At 40.3% G+C, this 26,067-nt stretch overlaps 1 protein-coding gene across 2 annotated transcripts in view; it reads left to right on the top strand.

The window, feature by feature from the left end:
• The window catches only part of popdc1 (popeye domain cAMP effector 1), a 33,644-nt gene extending 7,977 nt beyond the window's left edge, over positions 1-25,667 (top strand). The window contains exons 4-9 of one of the 2 annotated variants that reach the window (XM_043687031.2): positions 3,436-3,623; positions 5,378-5,486; positions 15,703-15,870; positions 20,096-20,237; positions 21,425-21,519; positions 25,226-25,667. In XM_043687031.2, coding sequence (XP_043542966.2) covers positions 3,436-3,623; positions 5,378-5,486; positions 15,703-15,870; positions 20,096-20,237; positions 21,425-21,501 — 684 coding nt within the window. In that variant the 3' untranslated portion in view covers positions 21,502-21,519; positions 25,226-25,667. The remainder of the gene's footprint in view (positions 1-3,435; positions 3,624-5,377; positions 5,487-15,702; positions 15,871-20,095; positions 20,238-21,424; positions 21,520-25,225) is intronic. The other variant, XM_043687030.2, reaches the window with a different exon arrangement.
• Positions 25,668-26,067: the final 400 nt, after the last annotated feature.

The raw sequence follows: 26,067 nt of genomic DNA, 5'->3' as shown, positions 1-26,067 counted from the left end.
TCCACATGGGACCTTCAGCCTTCAGGATTCAGTATTGAGTTCAATCATTTTAGAGCCTGAACACCTCCCTTCCCTGTCTTTCACCCACCCCACATCCCAAGTCCTGTCATGATATGAGTAGCTTTCAGCACAGCTAACCTATCCTCACTCTGTCAGTCCTTATTTTCACCCATCAAGCTTTTCTTGTTTCCTGGCTTACTATCAACAATTCCTTTGTCTCACTCCGCTGCATCTCTCTCTCCATCCTTTTCTCTCTCTGAGCTCTGTCCCCATTCTTCCCCCTATCATCAAGATACATACCACTTCTTTCTAGGAGTGTCATTGGACTCAAAAAGTTACCTCTGTTTCTCTCTACACAGTGCTACTAATCTGCTGAGTTCCTCCAGCAATTTGTTTTTATTTCAGATTTCCAGCACTCTTAATTCTTTGTTTTATATTAAGTTGGAACGTTAGCTGTGGTCTAACCAACAGTGTGCAGCCCTGGAATGGGGTTGATGCTGTGTGGGGGGGTAGAATGGGGGGCTTGGTTTGATGCCTGGGTAGGGAAAGTGGCAATTTGGCCCCATGAGCCGATTCTGACCTAGCAGGAGGGTGCCCTTGCTGACCTGCAATCAGCTCTATCCACCTTTGAACCTGATGCATGTAATTTTGACCATGGCAAGCAGTCAGCTACTATCTTCAGAGGGTTTGGAACGAGATCTCTTGTTGTCTCTTCTTTTGAAGTTGGGACAAGAATAAATGTTCTGAAAACAAGGGTCCCGTTTACTTCTGTAATTTATGAAAGAATATTTAGCACTCAGTGGCAGCTGTGCAAATATATCTTTCCAATTCACACAGAAGCTTTTTTTTTCTACATTTTGCTTCCATACCACTCTTGCTTACTGTTTTTAAAACAAAATCTACCTGCTGCATCTGTCTTTATCAGTCGGAGGTATCTCAAGTTGAATTTACTTGTCATTTCTGTACATTCACTGTTGGAGTTGTTAAAGGAGTTTTTATTGAATGGAAGTTTTTCACTTACACCCAACAAAAAGGGTTATTCTTCATGCCCTTCTCCATATAACTCAATAGCTTCAGATAAGAATTTGCTAAACTGTTGAAAGTGGCTGCTATCTGTCAGATTATTCTCCACATGGAAAGTTCTGGCATTATCATTTTTACTGGCCATTCTGGTGTTTACTTAATGCATCTCTCCAACTCTCTTTCTTTTTGTACTGTTAAATATCTGTCATTGCCTTAGATCTCACTAAAGTCTTAATTGATACATGGCATCGTACACTTTTTAAATTGAATGATATCAGAATCCTGATAGAAACTGCAGAAGGCCAATTAGTCTTCTGAGTCTGTGTTACCATTGACTGAGATCTTGGCTCAGTCAATGGTAATACTATAACTCTATATGCCTGCCTTTGATGAACAGAAATCTAAAAGAAATGAGGCCAATGTATTAGTGACAGAAATCCTACCAGTCTCAAAACTATAATTGACCAGCATTGTCTACTATTTTCAGAAACTTCAAACACCCTTTGTATTTAGAGGTGTTTTCTAATTTCACTCCTGAAACAATTCTAACCTGTGGTCTATGGATCCTTTAATCCTAGATTCTACAACCAGAAGAAATATTTTCTCTAATTTATCAATTTCCCTCACTATTTTGAAAAATTCTATCAAATCATCCTTTAATCTCCAAGATTTCCAGAAATGAAAGCATCATGATTTAACCTGTGGAATCCAGCTATTATTCTGGTGAATCTACACAACACTTCCTTTGAGACCAGAAAAGGTGTTGTTGCTAAGGTGTGGTCTGGAACTGCTAATGATACTCCAGATATGATCTAAGTAGAATTTTGTATAACTGCAATGCATTACATCCAGTACAAGATTAGGTGTTCCATTTGCCATTATTTTGGATTTTCTTTTCACCTTCCCGTAGTATATTTTAATAATCTGCGTACCTGGACCCTAATATTCTTTTGGCATCCACTGTTCCAATCTGGATAATCTCATCTTTGACTGACTATATTGAAAACTATTTGGCACAATTTTGTCCATGCTTATTTAATCTATTAATGGCTCTTTGTTATTTTGTGCTTTCCTCCAGCTTCCTTCAAATGTTACGTCTGTGATTGGCAAACTTGCACATGCAGCTTTCTAACCCATAATGAAAGTTATTAATACATATGGTGAACAGTTGAGTTCACAGTACAGATCTCTGTGGGATTCAGTAGTCAAATAATTGGAGTGTCTACCTATCCCTACTCTCTTGTCACTTGTACGTTTTTTTAAAATCCAAAAGTGCTTCTGTCACTGTTATCTAACCAGGTCAATTAGTTTCAGCTTTAGCTAATAGTCTTTTGTGAAAGACTTCATCAAATGCCTCTGAAATTCTTCTAAAATAATATTCATAGACATTTCCCTGTTTATTAGTCACCTCATAGATTAGTCATAGATTCTTACGGCACGGAGTAAATAATCCAATACAGAGGAACCTCGATTATCCGAACGAGATGGGAGGGCAGTATTTCGTTTGGATAATTGATTATTCAGTTAATTGATTCAATGCCTCTCCTCTGGGGCTCGGACATCTCTGAAGTTTCCTTTTTCCTGGCTCTGCCTGCCTTGCTCCCTCTCTTTGTCTTGGAGTTTATTTCTGAGCAGAGACACACTTGTGTGTAAGGGACCCAGCGGTATTGCTGAAGACCCCCCCCCCACCAATCAGTTCAATGGGATTGACACAGCGAGCATTTGCCAAGTCTGCTCCCCATTCAGGAGACTAGGCAGCAGCACATCGCGCGCAATCTCTTGTTGACACTTCATGTTGTCTATCCTTATCCTCCCCATCTATCATACGGTTTCTTGTTCTGTAATCTTAGCTTATAACAATGAGATTTGGCCTTTTTTATTATCCATTGCAAAAAAGTAAGTTAGGCGGACGCTTTTCAGTACTTGAAGCTGTGCCAATCTAATCTGGTGATTAATCAATAGCCATTTGCCAAGTAAACAATATGGTCATTCAGGTACTCATCTCTGACCAAACCTGTTCCTAGATGTTTTCATTCCTCCTGGAAGAAATTTTTTATTTTCACTCCAACTTATGGTTCAAATAACCTCTCTCGAGCAGTAATTTCAATGTATTCAGTAGTACTTTTGCAATGAAAGGAGTTAATGCTTTTGAGACCTTTGAATGACATTGTTTTGAAAGCATTGTTTGAAGTGTATGTTTTCTATACTTTTAAAGCAAATGTCTCCTCTTATAATTTCGATTCTAAAGAAGAAAAACATTAGTACTGCCCATAACTATCAAAATAATTCTGTGTCCAGTTATACCAACGAATATGAAAGTTTTGGGGGGGTAGTCTACGTTTCTAGACTTGCCTGCGTGTTATGCTGAAACCCGTAAACCGCATTACACCTAACCATCTTATTTTATTACAGATTAAAATTGATAAAGAGCTCAAGGTCCTTTACAGGAGAATGTTTGAGCCACTTCATGTCCCTCCAGATTTGTTCCAAAGACTGACTGGACAGTTTTGCAGCATTATGACTCTCAAAAAGGGTCAGACTTATGCAGCAGAAGATAAAACATCGGTTGACAATCGACTTAGTGTCCTGCTAAAGGGAAAGTAAGTCATGACAACGGTTTTGTTTCTGTATTTAAGAAAAACTTGAATTTAATTATTTATACTATATGACATTCACAGCACATTTCAATTTTACATTCAAGGAACTACATTTTGAAGTACAGACAGTATTGTGGATAAGGACAGTAACTGGCTTGTGTTCAGTAAGATGCACTGGAGATGTATTACTGGAAAATCTGTTTGATGTTGGCTGAGGTGAATATATTGGCCAAGATGTGAGATTTACTGGCTATTTTTCTGATAAGATTTTAACATCAATCTGAACAGAGATAGAATGAGAAACAGAAATTGCTCAATAGGCCTGGCAGCATCTGTGGAGAGAGAACAGCAATTTCTGTTTCTGATTTCCAACATCTGCATTTTCTGTGGGTTTTTTTTGGATAAGGGGTATATTTCAGTTTCACATACAGAACAGACTACTTTAAATGGTGCAGCAGTTGTTCTCTAGAGCTTTGGTCTAGATTGTGCCCTAATCGTGAAGTGTGACTGCAACTTTCTGACTAATGGTCAAGAATGCTGTCAAATTGACATTATGCCGTGTCTAGACCCACTAGATGGTTTTTGTCTAGTGCACTTTATTTTTTACCTTTGTAGTTCATTGGTCTTTGTGGAAAATCATGGATTATATGAGCCATCCACTTACTTTGGGTACAGCAGTGACATTTTATCATGTGATTAAAAGCTATCATCAGTGTCAAGATACAAGTAGATACATCTTGTAACAGTGTCCCTGAAGCTATGAACATTTTCTTCATTAAATCTTCTTTCAAACTTTCATTTAGCAGCAACTAATGAACTATTTATTCTTTCAAAATTACAGTTCCTGTATTGTAGTTAAGAGAGACTGCTCAATTCTCTTCTATTACTCTTCAAAGTGTTTCAATCATTTCTCTTTGAGTCGTGTCTGCCTCTGGCTTGCTGCCATAAATGGTAAAGTGAGAAGCTGGTATGAAGCTGAGCAAATTATAAATAATAGCCACTCCTCTACAAAGATCAGATTGTGACCTTTCAGCAGTTGGTTGATAAATTCCACAGTGCACCATGTGAAATATTCTAGTTGCATTTCTGGTGATAACTAAATACCCAGAGGCAGTAATATCCCATGTGATAAAATCCTGTTACTTGCATCGCGGGTCAAGCTGGTAACAGTCCAGTTGAGGGAATGGACTGTGGCGTTTGATGTTGGTGAAGTATTTGCGTCTTTCCCGAGTGTTAACTAATTTGGAAATCTACATCTCAATAGTTTTGCTCCTCTCTCAGGTACTGCTATGAGGTCTTCGGCTGCAAGAGCACACAAAGTAACTTATGAACAAACAGGTTTCCTTGTGGGCAAGTGGAAGCTAATCCACCTTGTATCCAAGAAAGAAAAGATTGGAATATATTCCACATTTTAGGCAAAGGACTTGGATGTTCAGTACAACCAGTTGACAGATACACAAAGTATTTAAACGGTTAAAGGAATGTTCGCTTTATCTTATGTGGGCTGTAATGCAAAAGGGATTAACTGGTGCTTTATTAAAAAATTCTTATATAATAGAGATTAAGTGTATTTTTAACCCATCTAGGCTTAAATAATTCTCCTGTGATCGTCTTATAAGAGCTTGTGCAGAGTTACTGATGGACAGAAATCTGATTTCAGGACTGAGTTTTTTTTTCTCTGAATTGTGATGTGATTACTTTCCCCATCATCAGCCGCTCTCATGTAATTGCTTCATATTGCTTTTTTCACTTGACAGGATGAAAGTTTATTATCGCGGGCACTTTCTGCACAACATTTACCCCACTTCTTTCATCGACTCTCCTGAATTCCGATCAACTCAGATGCATAAAGGAGAAAAGTTTCAGGTAGAACAATGAGGCGCATTTTTTTTATCAGTTTGGGAGAGTGTATATTGTTGCCGAGAGTTTTATTTGAAGAGCACTGCTATTGTGGCATTTAACCAGGGTCTAGGAGATGAAGGACAGCCCCCCCCACCCATTGGCCAATTGTGACACTTGGGTGTCAGTGGACAGTGTACCTTTTGCAGCATTGGAAAGCCACTTTGCAATGGCAGGACCTCCAACCTGCGTCACTCTGTGGTTGTCCTCATAGACTGAGACTGCCATGCTCCCGCCTTCCTAGGGCTGGTCATGTCTGACTGGCCCCTGCAACCTCAAACCCCACTTACCTGGTTGGGAAGCAGGCTGTCCCTGAGGTGTCCCTTCTGCAGCTGACACTGTTGACCCTTTGGATTATTTGGCCAGCAGTTCCAAGTTACAGGTGCAGATGGCAGCGAATTAGTTCTGATTGGCAAAAAACATGGCCATAAGTTCCACTGACAGCCAAGGTGGTTGGAGGCCCTGACGTAGTGTCAACATTCTGGTAGAGTCATAGAGATGTACCGCATAGAAACAAACTCTTTTGTCCATCTCGTCTATGCCGACCAGATATCCTGAATTAATCTAGTCCCATTTGGCCCACATCCCTCTAAACCCTTCCTATTCATACACCCATCTGAGGCCTTTCAAATATTGTAATTGTACCAGCCTCCACCTCTTCTTCTGGCAGCTTATTCCTTACATTCACCACCCTCTGCATGAAAAGGTTGCCCCCTTAGGTCCCTTTTAAATCTTTTCCCTCTCCCCTTAAACCTATACCCTTTAGTTTTGGACTCCCCTAACCTGAAAAAAGACCTTGTCTGTTCACCCTATCCATGCCCCTCATAATTTTATGAATCTCTACAAGATCACCTTTAGCCTCTGATGCTCCAGGGAAAATAGCCCCAACCTATTTAGTCTCTCCCTATAATTGTGATTAAAGTCATGAGTGAAACGTTGTTGCCAAGTGGAGAATTGGAACTTGACATTAAAGCACAATGCCAGCATTTCATGGGTATATGTGAACTATACTTGAGTTATGCATCCTTTTAATGCACCGAAGAAATTTTGCAATGTTGTGTTTTCTAGATACAATATGTTAGTAATACTGATGTTACCTGTCACCTGCATTTATGGTTTCCCTGATACGTTATGTTACTTTTATTTTAGATTTTAAAATTTCTCTTTCTCTTCCCCCATTTCTCTTGCTGTTTTTACTCAATCCTTACTTGTTAGAGCAGACATATGGTACCAGCCCTCTAGCAATCTAGCACAGCCAGTGACAAGTGACTGCCAAAACATTGATCTTTCTCCCTTCCCTCTGTGTGATTCCTACTCAATCCTGAGATACCAGGTAACATACCATGTCCTGTTTTTGTTTTTGTTAGCCCGTCCAGAGTGGATAACTAAACCACACATAAAAACCGTCATATCTGTTGATCTACAAATTGATTATTCTGTAGTCTTCTGGGGATCAGTGAAACTATAATGCATTCAATGTTTGACTCACTCTGTAAATTGAAGAGTACTTTGAGAATACTAGAAGCAGAGGAGCTATGTTCTACATTGGTTTGTGGATGTTCCGTATAAATTTACTGGATTAAAATCTTCTCCTGTTATCTTCCAGAATTAACAACTTGCTTTCTGGTGGCTTTATAATTACCACTGCCACATCCCTTTCCTTTGCCTTCTCCAAAACTAAACTGTGCTTTCGTTTTACACAACAAAATATACATCCAGTTTAAAGAGACCCATCACTTTTAATGAGCAAAGTGTCCGTACAAGGTTATTTTGTGGTTACAAAACCAATATGTTTTATTTTATTAAGGCTTGCATTTCCTGAATTAACGACAAGGGCACTGGATATTTTCATTCCAAGTTGTCATGGTGATGGTGGTGGTGAGCTTCCTTAATGAACTACTAAAGTCCATTTGGTGTAGATAGGCCACAAGTGAGTTGAGGAAAGTTTTTGAGGATTTTGACCCATAAGACACAGGAGCAGAAATTAGGCCATTCAGCCCATCGAGTCTGATTCACCATTCAATCATGGTTGATAAGTTTCTCATCCCCATTCTCCTGCTTTCTCCCTGTAATCCATGATCCCCTTTACAATCAAGAAGCTATCTATTTCCATCTTAAATATACTCAATGACCTGGCTCCATAATCTTCTGTGACAGTGAATACCATACATTCACCACCCTCTGGCTGAAGAAGTTTCTTATCTCTGTTCTAAAGATCTTTCTTTTACTGTGCCCTCAGGTCCTAGTCTCTCCTACCAATGGAAACATCTTCCCAACATTTACTCTCTCCAGTCCATTCAGTATTCTGTAAGTTTCAATTAGATACCTCCTCATCCTTTTAAACTCCATCAAGTATAGAGCCAGGCTCCTCAAACGTTATTCGTTTGTTAAGCTGTTCATTCCTGAGACCATTCTCATGAATCTCTTCTGAAAACGTTCCAGGGCCAGTACATCGTTCCTGAGATATAGGGCCCAAAACTTCACACAATATTCTAAATGTTGCCTGAACAGAGTCTAATAGAGCCTCAGAAGTACATTCCTGCTTTTATATTCAAGTCCTCACAATAAATGCCATCATTGCATTTGCCTTCCTAACTACTAACTCAACCTATGAGTTTACCTTGAGAGAATCCTGGACGCGAACTCCCAAATCTCTTTGCACTTCAGACTTCTGAATTGTCTTCCCATTTAGTAAATTGTCTATGCCTCTATTCTTCCTACCAAAGTGCATGACCTCACACTTTCCCTGGTTGTATTTCATCTGCCACTTCTTTGCCCACTCTCCTAACCTGTCCAAATCCTTCTGCAGCCTCCCAGCCTCTTCAATGCTACCTGTCCCTCTGCCTATCCTTGTATCATCTACAAATTATCCAGAATACCCTCAGTTCCTTCATCTCGACCCAGTAACAGTGAAGGAACAGTACTATATTTCCAAGTCTGGATATGAGTGATTTGGAGGGAAATCTGCGAGTGGAGCTGTTTCCGTGTATCTGCTGCCCTTCTTCTAGATAGCAGTAGCATGGAGTTTGAAAGGTACTGCCTACAGAACCGTGATGAATTTCTGTAGTGCGTCTTGTAGATGGTACACATTGTTACTGCTGTGCAGTGGTGGTGGAGAGAGTAAATGTTTGTGTGTACTTGGTGCCAGTATATCAGGCTGTTTTGTGGTGTCAAGTTTCTTGAGCATTGTTGGAACTGCGCTCATCCAAACAAGAGGGAAGTAACCTATCACATTCCCGACTTGAGCCTTCTGCACAGTCAGGAGTCAGGAGGTGAATTACTTAATACAGGATTCCTAGCCCCTGACCTGCTTTTGTAGCCACTGTATTTATATGGCTTGCCAGTTCTGTTTCTGGTCTCTCCTTGGATATTGATATTGGGGAATTCCATGATGGTAATTGCATTGAATTTCTGTTTGTGATGGTTGGATGATTTTTGCTTCACACTTATGTGGTGCAAATGTTTCTTGTCACTTGTCAGCTGACATTTGGATATAGAATGCTTCAGTTTCTGAGCTAAAAATCACACAACACCAGGTTATAGTCCAGCAGGTTTATTTGGAAGCATTAGCTTTCGGAGCACCGTTCCTTCACCAGGTGGTTGTGGAGCATAAGATCGATTTGGAGATGCCAGTGTTGTCAACCACCTGATGAAGGAGCACCGCTCTGAAAGCTAGTGCTTCCATTTAAACCTGTTGGACTATAACCGAGTATAAGATCGTAGGACACAAAAGTTATAGCAAAAGTTTACAGCGTGATGTATATATTGAAAAGGACCTGGATTGTTTAAGTCTCTCATCTTTTAGAATGGGTATGTTGATTAGATTAGATTACTTACAGTGTGGAAACAGGCCCTTCGGCCCAACAAGTCCACACCGCCCCGCTGAAGCGCAACCCACCCATACCCCTTCATCTACCCTTTACCTAACACTACGGGCAGTTTAGCATGGCCAATTCACCTGACCTGCACATCTTTGGACCGTGGGAGGAAACTGGAGCATCCGGAGGAAACCCACGCAGACACAGGGAGAATGTGCAAACTCCACACAGTCAGTTGCCTGAGGCGGGAATTGAACCCGGGTCTCTGGCGCTGTGAGGCAGCAGTGCTAACCACTGTGCCACCGTGCCGCCCACACTGATGGTTTCAGTTCTTTCATATGCAAATCTCAGAACTTCCTTAAAGTTACATTCTCAAGTAAGCTTTAACAATAGGTGCCATGTTGGCCCAGATAATACATTGAAGGTGTGAGGTACCCTGCGTGAGGTACCCTGCGTGACGCTGTCTGTGCTCCAATGTTCAGACTGATTCTAGTCTAAAAAAGGGATTAACAGAATCTTACATGGATTAGTGAAATTTTTGAGCAAAATATAATGTGATTCAGCAAGTACAAATTCACACCCCAAACTTGTGTGTGCGCGCGCGCGCGCATGGGGGCTGTGTGCGCGGGGGTGGTGGTGTGTGAGAGAGTGTGTGTGTATATTATTGTGTAGTGTAAAGGGGTATAAATCTGTGAGAGGGTGCATGTGTGCGTGTATGTGTGAGCATATGAGAGAGGGTCTGCATGAGTGTATGGGTCTATGGTCACCTGTAGTGTGACATGAACCTAAGATCCCGGTTGAGGCCATCCCCATGGGTACCGAACTTGGCTATCAGCTTCTATTTGGCCACTTGCCTGTCCTGATGTCCACCTTGGAGGAGGGTTACCCGAAGGTCCGAGGTTGCATGTTCTGAACTGCTGAAGTGTTCTTCGACTGGGAGGGAACACTCCTGTCTGTTGATTGTTGTGCGGTGCCCATTCATCTATTGCTGTAGCCTCTGGTTGGTCTCACCAATGTACCAAGTGTCAGGGCATCCTTGCCTGCAGCGTATGAGATAGACAATGTTGGTTGAGTCAGGTGAGTACCTGCCATGTACACGGTGGGAGATGTCCCCACATGTAATGGTTGTATCCATGTTGACACGCTGACATGTCTTGCAGCATCTGCCATGGCAAGGTTGTATGGTGTTGTCCTGAAAGCCGGGCAGTTTGCTTCGAGCAGTGATCTGTTTGAGGTTTGGTGGTTTTTTAAAGGCAAGAAGTGGAGGTGTGGGGAAGGTCTTGGCGAGGTGCTCATCCTCATTGATAATATGTTGCAGGCTGTGAAGAACATGGCATAGTTTTATTTGGCTCCTAGGAAGTACTGGACAGTGAAGGGTACCCTGTCAGTTGCAGCTCGTGTCTGTCTCCTGAGGAGGTCATTACGGTTTCTCGCTGTGGCATGTCGGAACTGGCGGTTGATGAGTTGAGCATTTTACCCCATTTTTATGAGGGCATCCCTGAGTACTTCCGTGTGCCCGTCACATTCCTCCTCCTCTGAACAGATCATTTGTTGGGCTTGTCGGTAGGAAATGGCTGTTTTAATATGTTTTGGGTGGAAGCTGGAGGAGTGTAGCATCGTGAAGTTATCAGTGGGTTTGCGGTAAAGTGAGGTGCTGATGTGCCCATCCTTGATGGAGATGGATATATCCAAGAATGAGACAGATACTAGAGAGTAGTGTATGATGAGTTTGATGGTGGGATGAAACTCTTGATACCACTGTTTAGTTGTTTCAGTGACTCCTTGCCATGGGTCCAGAGGAAGAAAATGTAATCAATATATCTGATTGGAGGTCCTGCATAGAGAAGAAGTCTTGTTCAAACCTGTACATGAAAATGTTGGCATATTGGGGTGCAAATGTGATCCCCATGGCTGTTCCGTGTGTCTGGATGAAGAACAGCTGGTCGAAGGTGAAAATGTTGTGATCGAGAATAAAGCTAATGAGTTGCAGGATGGTGTTTGGAGATTGGCAGTTGTTGGGGTTTAGTACTGAGGCTATTGCTGTGATGCCGTCACTGTGGGGAATGCTGGTGTAGAGTGCTGAAACAGCCATTGTGACGTGGAATGTTCTCAGTTTGACTGGTCCGTGGGTGCTGAGTTTCTGTAAGAAATCTGTAGTGTCGCGACAGAAGCTGGGGGTCCCCTGTGCAATGAGCTTCAAGATACCTTCAACATAGCCCGAGAGGTTCTCATACAGGGTCCCATTGCCTGATATGATGGGATATCCTGGTGTATTGGCTTTGTGTGTCTTCGGAAGGCAGTTGAAGTCACCTACGCGAGAAGTACGTGGGATGAGGGTGTGTAGGCAATTTGAAAGACGGATCCAAAGTGGGAATTTGTGTTGCAGATGTTTCGTCCCCTGTCTAGGTGACATCCTCAGTGCTTGGGAGCCTCCTGTGAAGCGCTTCTGCGATTTTTCCTCCAGCATTTATACTGGTTTGAATCTGCCGCTTCCGGTTGTCAGTTCCAGCTGTCCGCTGCAGTGCTCAGTATATTGGGTCCAGGTCGATGTGCTTATTGCGACCTGGACCCAATATACCGACCACTGCAGCGGACAGCTGGAACTGACAACCGGAAGCGGCAGGGACAAACCACTACAAATGCCGGAGGAAAAATCACAGAAGCGCTTCACAGGAGGCTCCCAAGCACTGAGGATGTCACCTAGACAGGGGACGAAACATCTGCAACACAAATTCCCAGCTTGGCGAACAGAACCACAACAACGAGCACCCGAGCTACAAATCTTCTCACAGACTTTGAACGGATCCAAAGTCCTGATCAATGGGTTTAGTACACGGGTGTGCTATTTGGTCAGATCGGCCAGTAGTTGCCTGTGGTATTCCTGGTTGTTCAGTTGTCGGTACACTTCCTTGCACTTTTGTTCTATTTTGAATGACAATCGTTCCTCCTTTATCTGCTAGTTTGATGACAATGTTGTGATTGGTTTTGAAAGCATGGATGGCATTGCATTGTGATCGGATGATGTTTTGCTCTACCTTGTGTGAACGGCTGATGAATCTGGCATTTATACATTCCCTGACGGTTTGAGCATGCGGGAGTGTTTTCTCCCAGTCGGAGATCGCTTCAACGGTCCGGGACATTTGACCTCGGACCTTCAGGTGACCATCTTCCAAGGCGGACTTCAGAACAGGCAAAAACGTAAAGTGGCTGAGCAGAGGCTGATAGCCAAGTTCAGTACCCATGGGGATGGCTTCAACCAGGACCTTGGGTTCATTTTTTTTTTACTTCAAAAATATACTTTATTCATAAAATAATTTGATGGTCTGTACAGTTGGTCATGCCATACATACAGTTGGTCATTTGCATACAGAGATCAGAATTTATCATTCATATAGACAGGTCTGTACATTTATCAATCATATATCCATATATTTAGCTGAGGCGTCAGCGGAGCCCAAATGACTGCGTGGGCCCCCTGTTCTTCTTAGGCAAGCAGATGTTACACAGTGGTCTTTCCCCACCACGCCTTGGTGGCAGCTGCCCCAAGCTTCAGCGCATCCCTCGACATGTAGTCCTGGACCTTGGAATGCGCCAATCTGCAACACTCAGTCGGGGTCAACTCCTTCAGCTGGAAGATCAACAGGTTTCGGACCGCCCAGAGAGCGTCCTTCACCGAGTTGATGATCCTCCAGGTACAGTTGATGTTTGTCTCGGTGTGCTTCCCGGGGAACAGACCATAGAGCACGGAGTCCCGCGTCACGGCGCTGCTCGGGACGAACCTCGACAAACACCACTGCATTCCTCTCCAGACTTCTTCTGCATAGGCACATTCCAGAAGGAGGTGTGTGACAGTCTCGTCCCCCCCCCCCGCAGCCACTTCGAGGGCAGCGTGCGGTGCGGTGAGAGTCCAGGCGTGCATAAAGGATCTTACAGGCAGAGCCCTTCTCACCACCAGCCAAGCCATGTCTTAGTGCTTGTTGGAAAGTTCTGGTGATGAGGCATTCTGCCAAATGGCTTTGACAGTCTGCTCAGGGAACCGCTCTATAGGATCCGCCCTCTCCTTTTCCCGAAGGGTCTTAAGGACACTACGTGGTGACCACTTCCTGATGGACTTGTGGTCAAAGGTGTTTTTCTTCATAAACTTCTCCACGAAGGGCAGGTGATACGGAATGGTCCAACTACTCGGAGCGTTCCGCGGCAGCGAGGCCAGGCCCATCCTTCGCAACACTGGAGACAGGTAGAACCTCAGTACGTAGTGACACTTGGTGTTTGAGTACCGGGGATCCACGCCCAACTTGATGCAGCCACACACAAAGTTGGCCATCAGGGTGAGGGTGGCATTAGGTGTGTTTTTTCCCCCGTTGCCCAGATCTTTATACATCGAGTACCTTCGGACCCGGTCCATCTTTGACCTCCATATAAATTGGAAGATGGCCCGGGTGACTGCAGCGGCACAGGGTCTGGGAATAGGCCAGACCTGTGTTACATATAACAGCAATGATAGTGCCTCACACCTGATGACCAGGTTTTTTCCCACGATGGAGAGCGACCGTAGCTTCCATCTGCCCAGTTTCTGCCTCACTTAGCTGATACGCTCCTCCCCGGACCTTGGGTTCATTTATTTTTTGGGTTCATGTCACACTGCAGGTGACCCCACTGTCACATTGGACACTGTCACATCGGACACACTCACCCTCTCACAGACTTATACCCCTTTACACTCATACTCACACTATAACATACGCACACTCTCTCTCACCCTCCCCCGCGCTTGCACATCCACATGCACACACACCCATATAAGTTTGTGGGGTGAATTTGGACTTGCAATTATTACATTTTATTTTGCTCAAAAACTGCATTGATCCACGTAGGAGTCTGTAAATCCCTTTTTAAGATTAGAATCAGTCTGAACATTGGAGCACAGATAGCATCACACAGAGCACCTCACACCTTCAATGCATTATCTGGGTCAACATGGCACCTATTGTTAAAGCTCACTTGAGAATGTAACTTTAAGGAGGTTCTGGGATTTGCATATGAAAGAATTGAAACCAACATGCCCATTCCAAATGATGAGAGACTTAAACAATCCAGGTCCTTTTCAATATATAATTGCAGTTACATCACACTGCAAACTTTTGCTATAATTTTTGTCCTACGATCTTGTACTCCACAACCACCTGATGAAGGAGCACGCTCCGAAAACTGGTGCTTCCAAATAAACCTGTTGGACTATAACCTATTGTTATGCAATTTTTAACTTTGTACACCCCAGTCCAACACTGGCATCTCCAAATCAGTATCTGAGGAATTGTGAATGAGCTGAACATTGTGAACCATCAGTGAACATCCCAGCCCTCTCTGATGATGAAGGAGGGAGGTCGTTGAGTTAACTGATGATACTATGGCCTATTGGACCTCTGCTAAGTAAATTAAACCTAAATAGTTTTGTCCTGATTTTTGATAAATTTCAAATATCTTAATTTTAAATGTTAGGGCACATACATGGTGTTCATCATTTAAAGAATTGTGTACCAATATCTGACATCTGAATAGGTTGACTGCTGTTCTTATCAAAGAGAAAACTAAATCTCAACCTGATCCCAGGAATTCATTGCTTTGGAATTGGATGCTAGTCAGAATGGATTTTTATTTTGTGTTTCTATGAAGGGGATCCTGGTCTCCCCCTGACACCACCCACAGTGGAGCAGATGTAGTCAGTAACTCTGCACAGTGGAAATCAATCAGGTAGGAATTCTTGCTGTGGCACTCCACAGTACATTCCCAGGCAGAACCTTTCCAATGCTTGTCAAAACACACCGAATTGTCATAGTTTTAAAGGAAAATAAATCTGATCAGCTTGCCTGCCTTGGGATTTCCTCAAAGCCTACAGCACAGAATGAAACCATTCGGCCATCGAGTTCAATCGACCCTCTGAAAAGCATCCCATCCAGAGCATCCCCGGTCCCCCATCCTATTCTTGTAACATAATGTTTGCTGTGGCCAATCCACCTTTCCTATACATCCCTGAACACAATGCACAATTTAGCATGGTCAATCCACCTACGTTGCACATCTTTAGACTATGGGAGGAAGCTGAAGCACCTGGAGGAAACCCACACAAACACAGGGAGAACATGCAAACTCCACACTCATAATGGCAATAATGATATAAAGATGTAATGGCTTTAAATAATAATTAGTAGAGGGGTGACCCATAGAACTTCATAATTGGTAGATTGAATTATTGCCATTCATTGGGACTGAAGCAATATATGCATAACATTTTAATTCAAGATCCAGATAGTTTTACTCCTTGTAGTGCCTTGGAATGTGTCACAATGGTATTTTTTTCTCCTCAGGTAACTATTGTGGCTGAAGAGAACTGCAAGTTTTTGTGCTGGTCCAGAGAGAGGCTAACTTTCTTCTTGGAGACAGAATCATTTCTTCATGAAGTCTTTAAGTATCTAATTGGCAAAGATATCACAAACAAGCTGTATTCTTTGAATGACCCCACACTAAATGACAAAGTAGGTAATAATCTTGCATGCCTGAAGCTAAATATTATGTAAATATCCAAAAGGAATTAGAAATTTGCATTAAAATTTGCCAAGTTTTAAAATATTTTGCATGAAAAATGTGCCTGAAGAATAAAAATTCCTTTCAAAAACAGCTATTTAATTTTGTTAAAAATATTTATTTGATCTTAAATATGTATAACAAACTGTGTACAGTATATAAACACTTAATGAATGGACTGTGATGTGATTTTAAAAGAACTTTTATTTAATTTATTATGTGATTATTTTTAACCTTTATATTAACCGAGGTGTTTAGTTTCCAATTTTTCTTTAAAACCCTAATCTCTCGAAGTAGCAAATCCAAGTTGGGTATGGTCAGAGAGCGTTATCGGATATTAGATTATTCTTCACATGTGCGTTGGAATATTAAGTGGTAGTAGGCTGTTCTATCATGCCATAGTCAGTTCCTGTTGTCACCCAGTGCCCACACATTCCAGCATGGGTCGATAGACAGCAATTGGGAATCCGAATCCTAGCTATCTTTCTATCCTCCCTAAAATTAGATTATTACAAACTAGGACACTTCGCTGGCGAAGTACTCATCAAAACCATTGACCAAATGTGGGACCCAGTGAATCATAAGAGTTAATGCTAAAATGGGTGATTCGTTAACCAGTTGAGCCCCTGTAACCTAACTCCAGACTTATTTAACAGCCTGATGTTGAAATGGACTTGCAATGTATTTTTTGTTATCTTCTAAGGAGAAAATAAAACTTCTTGTGAGTTGTTCACAAAATTAATCAGATCATTCACAACGTGGATGCTTTCAATTCCTGTTACATTAAATGTAGACATAATGTCACATAATAGTGTCGGTGGTGAGTTTCTAAACAGATATGGTTTGTCAAAAAATATTTTTATTCAAAGCTCTAATCTTTGACCAGTGTGTAAGCTTGTTGAGTTAAAGTTAAACTGTCTGTATTCAATTCTAAGGGACAGAAAAGTGTTAAAACACAATTTTCAAAAAAGAGTATTTGGGGCATTGATTATTGAGGCTGACTGAATATTTTAATAGACAATTAATCCTTTAATTAAAGTGGTATGCAAATTGAAATATTTCTGGGTAATTTATTCTGCAGATATATTATGTTGTGTTTCATTCGATACAGCATGCAGTTACTATTGAGCTGTTATTTTAGTGCTTGCTTATTATCTTAAGTTGCTTTGCACATACAAACCTGATGGACACTGTAAACTATTTGATGGCATAATGTCACCCATGCATTTTGTTTACGCAGAGTATTTAGGAACGGGTAATAAGGCTGTAATTATTTTGAATGGTTCAAGTAATCTGTAACCCTTTTTTTAGAGGAAGGAAAATTTAAAGATGTTGGGTGATTGTTGAGACTAAATCTTAAGTCTTGTACACCTCTGTTATTTTGTTATAAGTAGTGCCGAATTAACTCACAAGTTATTGCATAATAAAAACAGATTCCTGTCACAATTGAGGGGCAAGGTGTTGTGAATTATTTTACTGTGCTATTGCTGATATGATCTCTAATAGAAGTAAGATAGAGCTGCTGTTCCTTCTATGCTATATCATTTCAGTGATTCTGTGCAAGCTATAGTGGTTATACAAGTAACTCCATGCTGAACGAATGTTACGCTATTCTCAAAACATTTTTTTTTGGAATGGAATTGAATGTGAAACATCACCGCAGTGTTTCAGGCCAATCTTCATTATCTGTTTCTGTCTGAATGCTTTAATTAAATAATCTTTTGCAAGCAGATTTTAAAAGATAAGCACACAAGTCTTGAGTAAGAAACTTATTTCTTTTCTGTATCCTTCGTTCTGTAATTAATTTGGTAAAACCCAGCAAGGAACCGGAGATTACTATTAGTTCTTTACCAATCCAATCGGATATACAAATCCTTAAAAAAATGATAAAGGAAGAGTTAATAACCGTGTAATGGCTATTGTGAATTTGTCACCTCAAAGGTTGATAGAAAAATTGGAAAAGCTATGGACCATGCTTAAAATTTGGGTGGTAGGAAAAATGTCTTGTTTTAATCCATGTGTTCTTCCACTCCAGCCTCATTTTTACTTTCAGAGCAATGACACCATTAGTAAGTCATACAGACCACAGAGTCCAAGGAATGATACTGCGTCTAAGTTCAATTATCTGATTTCACCAAAGGGCAGCAGAGGACTGTAATTGGACTTAGTTCTTGGCCTTGAGTTTGACAAAATTGGCCAAGATCCCCTTATGTAATCACTGTTTAATAACTCCCTTGAGAGAGACAGAGAGAGAGTGTGTGTGTGTACGTACGTATGAAACAGGCTTGACTTTGAATCCATTTTGTTGGAAAAGGCCGATGTTGCAGAGTTGATGGTATAGGTGGAACTTTAGCCTGCTGGCAGGGAGGGAGGAAAACAGTGGGGACCAAACTGGTACATTATGGAATGAAGTAAGTTAAGGGAAGGCAATAGCCCATTAATATAATGGCTATACTATTAATATAGAGACCCAAGTAATATTCTGGAGACCTGGGTTAAACTCTCACCATAGCAGATGGTGGAATTTGAATTCAATACATATCTTAAGTTAAGAGACTAATGCTGACTATGTAACCATTGTTAAAAACCCATCTGGTTCACTAATGTTCTGTAGGGAAGGAAACTGCTGGCCTACATGTGAGTCCAGACCCACAGCAATATACTGTAATTGACTCTTAACTGCAGTTAGGGATAAATGCTGGCCTAGCCAATGATAGCCACATCCCATAAGTGAACTTTTTAAAAATGTCTGTTAAAAAAACTGTGTAAGCGTAGAGACTCATGACTATGTGATCAATGAGAGTGTGCTGCCTTGCATATTGCAATACTGTTGCATGATCTTTTAAACAAAAAGCTCGGCAATTTTCTTTGTCCTGTTATAAATCAGTGGCAAGTTTACTTTAGGAATGGTGGCCCAGCATTTTCTCTGACCTGCTTTTGCTCTCCCATATAACTGTGCAGAAGGTTTACATGTTGTGGTTACACTTTGAGCAAAGTTACATTTCCAATAAACATACACTTCTACAGCCTTGTGTAATGCACAATTACTGGTTTATCATGTTGTATTCACTGGATATTATGTATTTTGGACCCCTCACCTCCCTCCCCTCTTCTTCCAAAATGTTGTTGTTTTAAAGGAATGCTTCACTCCATACTTTGAGATTTAAATTGGACTTTCTAGTAACAGACGAGTCTACTGAGACTTCTGCAAGGTTAGTTCGCTTATTGTAAAGCTCAGCTACTATTTTTAATATGGCTCACTTGAATTTAATATCCCTGACAATAGCTGTAAAACATACTGTGTCATTGCCTCCACTGTGTTATCCAATTTCAATTTAGAGGGAGATGGGTGGTGCAGTGTGACATACTTGGTGTCAGTATCCAGAGCAGACTTGACGCAGTTCACACATAGCTAATCCAAACAAAAACAAAAACAAAACTTAATATAGGAGGACTTTATAGACCACCCTCATCAACAGACCTGGACACAAATGTAACCTATAATTACTATTTGACAATGGAAGAAAGCAAATCATCCTCTCTTAAAGTGGGAAGTGCACCCTTTAATGGTGAAACATAACATCCACATTTGAACTCGTGCTTTCTGTGCATTGATTTTTTTTTCTCTTGAGAAGGAAGGGAAATAATTTGGCCTACTGCATAAAAAGGGAGTATCTTGGTGAACAGTTGGTGTATTGCACAGTTATTTTTAGTAAAGAGCTATCTCATACGTATGTATATTCATACGTACGTTGAGTTGTGACACAGAGGCCATCTCAGTCCGCTGTCTCTACCAAGTATCTGCAGTTCGACTTGTGTGAGATTTCCGGTTTCCAAGAATTCTTTAGGTGTATACAAGGTCACAATGGGATCATCAGCATTGCTTTAGAGGCATGATGTTGTTTTAACTGAAATGAAATTATTTCAGAGTTACCCAACAGTCTTAAAATATATAAAGCAGGGCCTTTCCAGAATGAAGTTTAAAATATTGTCTTAAATGGAATTGGAAATGTACTTCTATTTTAGAGACAAGAGCCAAATTCCATAATAGCAACTGAGTATTGAGTAAGGCTCCTTGAACAGTTTACTATCTGGCCATTCAAAGTAATTAACCGATATTGAAAACAATGTTCTGTTTATCTTATTTCTGAAAATCCAGTTTCCTTTTCATTGCAGACTGCCAAAAAGTTTGAGCGACAGCCCAGTCTTTGTTCCCAACTTTCAATGATGAAAATGAGAAATAGTATGGCCAGTTCAAGTGATACAGAAGATGGACTATCGCACTTTCTACATGGGGGATCTACGGCTTCGTCAATCCGTGAGCATCAAATAAATGGCCCTTCTTTACTTTTTGTTTCTTCCACGTGTTTACAAACTCTGATTTTTCACAATGCAGTCTTGCATTCCAAAACTAACTGCTTGCAGTATGAATCCGGTTTAACCAACAAGTTTGTGTAATTTGAATCAAGGTAATGCGTAGCCATCAAGCAGGGTTTTCCGAACCCTTCCTCCACTACCTCTGCTGTGAATGTATCCTAAAATCCTAACGTCTTAACACGAGCCACAAAAGGAACTTAAAGTATAAAATATTTTTTTGGAAGCTGACATCTCATACAAATTGCAAATGCAACATGCTCCAGAAATACCAGCTAGCTTGTATTTTATTTCATCGCTGCCACAAGGCATTAAAACTCCTAAATAATTTTATCCTGTGTCCAGTTATATGGGCACATACAGTTCAAAATGGCCATGGTGCCTGACCAAGAAGCACCTTTGACACTTTCTCGTGTATAAAAGTATAGGATTTTTAAAATGCCTTTCGAGTTCATTAAATCTATTCCTTTCTCAGTTCATAGAAATAAAACTATATCAAACTTATAAACTACCCATTTAATTTTCTGGGAAAATCTTTTTAAAGTTTTTCCTTGTCATTGCACTGGTCAGATCAGCATTCATTATCCATCTCTAATTACCTGGACAGTAGCTAAGAGTCACCACCGTGGGTCTGAAGTGACATGTAGGCCAGAACAGGTAAGGATGACGGATTTCCTTCCATTAAGGGCATTAGTGAATCAGATTGACTTTTACAACAGTGGTTCCCCGTTCCTCATTAAGCCAGATTTTCTTTTGTGTTGAATTCAAATTTCAGCATCTGCCATGGTGAGACTTGAATTCATGTCCCTGTGACTGAGCCTTAGTTCTCCATTACAGGTCCAGTAACATTACTACTACACCACAGCCTTTCCCAATTACATCAGTAGGTCATACAGTTGAACAGCAATGAATAAGCTTCAGTATTCTAGTCTATAAATAAAGTAAAATCTAGTGTAAAACTTTCAATGTGACCCAACAGACCAACTCTCAGTTGGTTCTATCTTCTGACCTAAATTGGTGCCCAGCTCTGCAAATTCAAGGTTGTTATGGTTGCTGTGTGCTCCCCTGAGTTGCTGTGGAATTTTTGTACTTGATGTTAACACTTTTATGTTGTTCTCACTTTGTGAAAAGGAACTAACCTGCAAGACTGCTCTAATTTGTCTGAAAGGAGCCAACTGCTGCATTTTGTTCATGCTTGGTCCGACTGATTAACTACGTGGTCCCAGGTACTGAAAAAAGTAACATAAATCAAGAACTTAATTTATTTTAATTATTTTGAGAAAAACCTGATTAAATCAATAGGTCCTAGAGGAAAACTCATTATCAAAGTTGTTCCGATGACTCAAGTTAACTAGAATGCCCTTGGATTTTGTATCAAGAGATTGTAGATTGAAAATCGCTGAACCAAGATTTGGGCATGTTTTCCATTCTAGATTATTAGTGAAGTATTATTGGAGTTCTGCATTGCCAGAGTGATGTTTTATTTTTCAGTAAATACCACTTCTTGAAGCAGAATAGAATGATATTGTTGTGTATGTATCAGATAATAGAACTGTCTCATAACTGACCACCATTTCAAATCTATAACTATGTTGGAAAGATTGCATGAATTGTAATTGTAATGAGTGTGATAGTCATTCAGCACAGAAGAGGCCCTTCAGCCCATTGAGCCTGCATGCACCTATCTGCATTAATTCCACTTTCCAGCCTATAACCTAGAATGTTATGATGTTTCAAGTGCTCGTCCACATTTTGTTTGAAGGATGTGAGGCTTCCTGCCTCTACTATTCTCCAAGGCAGTGCATTCCAGATTTCTGCCACCCTTTGGGCGAAAATAAGTTTTTCTTAAATTCCCAACTAATATTTCTGCCCTTCACCTTAAAATTATGCTCCCTTATTATTGATGCATGAACTAAGTGGAGCAGCTGTGTTCTGACCACCCTGTCCATGATCCTCAGCATGTTATACATCTCAATCAGGCCGTCAGTCTTCTCTGCTCTAAATTCCAGCTTCTCCAGCCACTCTTCATAGCCCAAATGTTCCAAACCAACAGCACCCCACCAGTGCTGTCACATCCTTCCTACAGTGTGGCAACCACGACTGCACACAGTACTCTAGCTGTAGCCTAACCAACGTTTTGTACAGCACCAACATAGCCTGACTCCTCTTATAATGTATGCCACAACTGATAAAGGCTAATGTTCCAAATGTATTCATAACTCCCCATAAAACCTTCCTTGTGGACAAGCACTCCAAGCTCCCTTTGTTTCCCTGAGCTTCCTTGTGTTCTGATATTAAAGGTAATGGTACTTAAAGTATTTTGCATAAATTGTCACTGTTCATTGTAAAGTTATTTGAACCACTGGGCTTTCCTGTATTTTCCCTCCAACAGAGGTTGATACCTTGTTTTAATCTAAAGATGGCCTAATGTTTCAACTGTGATTAGATGTCAGTAATTGTCTGTAACTCAAATCTGTCTACATTTTAAAAAATCTCTTCACAAATGCTGCCACATCTGCTGACCTTTTCCAGTAACTTCAGTTTTTGTTTTACATTCTTATGAGCCCTTTTACCTTTTCAGTCTTGATTAAACTATGATATTCCTCATCTTTTTAATTACTCGGAACAATTGTAATTATTATTGGCTGCATGGTGGAAGAATATGTAACTGATCCTGTTATTCTTTTGATTTAATAGTTTTGTACTGATTACAAAGTTCTGTGCTGCCTTGTTACAGGCAGGATATCCAAAACTGGTAACCCTTGACTCAGTGGATAAATAAGTGTTCCTCACCATTCACTGAGATATCCAGTTCAGAAACACTCCTTCAAGTTGACCCCTGCTTTTAAATGATTTTCACGAAAATGTCGCAGTTGCGCTTCAGCCTTCGGGTTAGGAGAGGTAAAGAAAGAAAATGATTTCACACTGTTATGGAAAAAGTGACCGATACATGTGGGGTAACAAAAGTCCATTTTAGCATGTGCTTGGAAAAACCTTAAGTGATTTTGAAAGATTCTCAGATGGTCAGACATGTTTTGATGTGTAATTAATGTCGAGCATCCACATCTTTTAGAAATTACATTTTTAATGTCGACATTTTGGCTGAACTGAAACATTTATTTTATTTCTGGCACCAAAAGAAGCCTGCATCTTTCTATTCCTTCTTGCACTAAACACAGGATGCTTCGATGAGCATTAAACACTATCTGACTGTTTATTGCATGTGTACAATTGCCTGATAGTATTGAGAATGGGGCACAACTGGTAAAATCGAACCTTCCATGGTAATGAATCACACGGAATTTAGGTCATCAAGCCTTCTTTGCTAGTTACCCTTTCAATTAATTAAGGTAGATTTAATAAACTGTAAATTTCTTCCTTGTATTTTTTTTAAAGAAAAGTGTATTTTAGTATTTGAGTATTATGGATGTAACTACATTCTGTATATCCCTTCAATCTGCATGAATGTACCATTGCTAAAAACTTAACTTTTATACTTTCATGTTGCCTGATATTAACCACATAATTTAAATAAAACAAAGCTTACTAACGCAGTTTTTAGATTTCAAGAAAACTGTAATTGATACTAGCTTGGAGCAGCAATTTAAGCTGGAGTTTCAATGAAATTCAACTAATTATAACTTGAAAATGATTGACATTGTTGGATGGATAAAATATCTAAAGGATATCTTAAGGTTTTAAGTAAATCTATGGAGCTAGGCAAATAACTATCTCCCCAAATACACTTATAGCACTGTTTAGTTTTGTTTTCATTTGAAAAAGAAATTTTATTTTCAATATGACATTTTCTGATTTGTTTTCCTAAGGCATTTTTAAATATTTAAGAATTTCTTTGACAAATTAATTTTAGTGCTTTGATATGATGACTGTGATTTGAATATTACATTGAGAGCAGAATAAGTGAGAGTCTTTGAACTTCCAAATTGGAGAATGAATGGAGAATTAAACTAGAAAGTTAAACCAGAATAAAACAGCTATAAGCTATCAGTTGACCTTTGAAATGTAGGTAGGAACACAATGATTTTCTGTGGCATCTCCTGTTGGTTAAGGTCAACCCATGTGTTTAGGTTTTTAAAGTTTCTACTTAGTGATACATAAAAAATGTGATGTTTGCAGTAGGGCCGACAGGATATCTGAGACCTGAGTAAGCGGAACTAGTAACTGTGTATCTCCTTATGCAATGAATTGAAGGATTGCAAAATGAGCTGAAGTGGATAAGACTTCACTTTGTGGTGGGCTCAACTGTACTGTGCAAGTAGCAGCTTCATCTGGTTTGAGGCATGTCAATGGTGAGCCTGACAGTGAGATGCTGTTTTATTTTAATATCACATTGTGAGGGTATGCACAGGAAATTATTTGTCTTGACATGCCTACACCACTTCCTATTAAAAAAAAGACTAAAAGCTATCCAGCTCAGTCCAGACAGTAACTTTTGATATGTGTTCAATTTGCCTGCAGTTGTTGTAGGGGGTCAGTTAGTTCAGTTGGCTGGACTTCCAGTTTATGATGCAGAGGACGTCAACAACATAGTTAAGTTCTCTCACCAGGACAGGTTACCATAAAGGACTTTCCTTCTCAACCTGTCCCCTCATCTAAGGTATGGTGACGCTCCAGGTTAACCTGCCACTAGTCATCCCTCGTATTGAGAAGAGCAGCGATATGGTCCAGTAGGACTGTGGCAACTTTAACTTTACCTTCAATTGTTGTAGCATTTGCACGAGTCTTGTGATTACTTTGATAGTTATCTGTGGGGCTTCGGTTTCCATTTTGCTTAGGGCCTCTGTCTCAAAAAGAAGGTAGTCAAGTTTGTAAATGAAAAGAATTTCTATTCATTACTAACAATTAGCTTCAAAGCAAACATTTCATTGCACAGATGTTTATTTTGCTTCTGTCTTCTTTCAAATGTAACAGAGAGGTCCCCATATACTAGGACTTCTGGAAAAATGAAACCCATTGAGGAGACTATTGAGGATGATGTCTTTGACCCACCTTCACCAGTTGTCCAGCTGGCTCCCAACTGATACTGAATGAAACAAAATGGAATGTTCCTAGCAGAGAAGAACTCTTGTCTGCTAGAAAGTCTAACAAATGAATCCTGTTACTTTTAACGATTGAACCACTAATGCACACACAGCCACATATACAAATGTCCAGATTTTGACATGTATTAATTTGTTTTATCACATTTCTGTTCCTTTCCAATGCACCAGGGCATAGTATGGCTTGAGATTTTTAATGGGCAATAAAAACATGTTGACACGTCAACAACACTCTTTGATATTCTTTTTCATTCAGTTTTATTCAAAATGTAAAGTATTATGAAGATTAAAACCTGATTTGTTCCATCATCACAGTTGTATTCTAATTAAGAAAAGTTGGATGAGTGTGAATGAGAAGGTTGTTTGTATTTAAAAACTCTGGGTTCTTTATGATTTGGTTGATGATCTTTAAAATTTGCTCTTATTAAGTTAAAAGTTATTTGACCAAACTCATTCTTTTTCTTCAGTAGTCTGAGCCACTAAACACTTTATTTTCTCGTAAGAACTTGTCGTTATTGGCTTCTTGGACGCAGTGATGCTCCAGGATATAATGATGCTAAGCAGAGACCCCTTCAAAGACAATGGCTAGCGAGTGTCCAATCAGCACTCCCTTTCTCTCCTTTATGACTAGAAGGGTTAGTAAAGAATTCCCCTCATTCTTGCTTGTGATCAGTAAGAAGAAGTACATACAGGTAATTCTGCTATAATTCATGT

The sequence above is a fragment of the Chiloscyllium plagiosum genome, unplaced genomic scaffold, assembly GCF_037043375.1.
Source record: "Chiloscyllium plagiosum isolate Xiang-an unplaced genomic scaffold, Cpla_swu_hap1 HiC_scaffold_3, whole genome shotgun sequence".
In the NCBI taxonomy this organism is placed as follows: Eukaryota; Metazoa; Chordata; class Chondrichthyes; order Orectolobiformes; family Hemiscylliidae; genus Chiloscyllium; species Chiloscyllium plagiosum.
The sequence above is the reverse complement of the archived record's forward strand: the minus strand, read 5'-3'. Positions and strand labels throughout refer to the sequence as shown.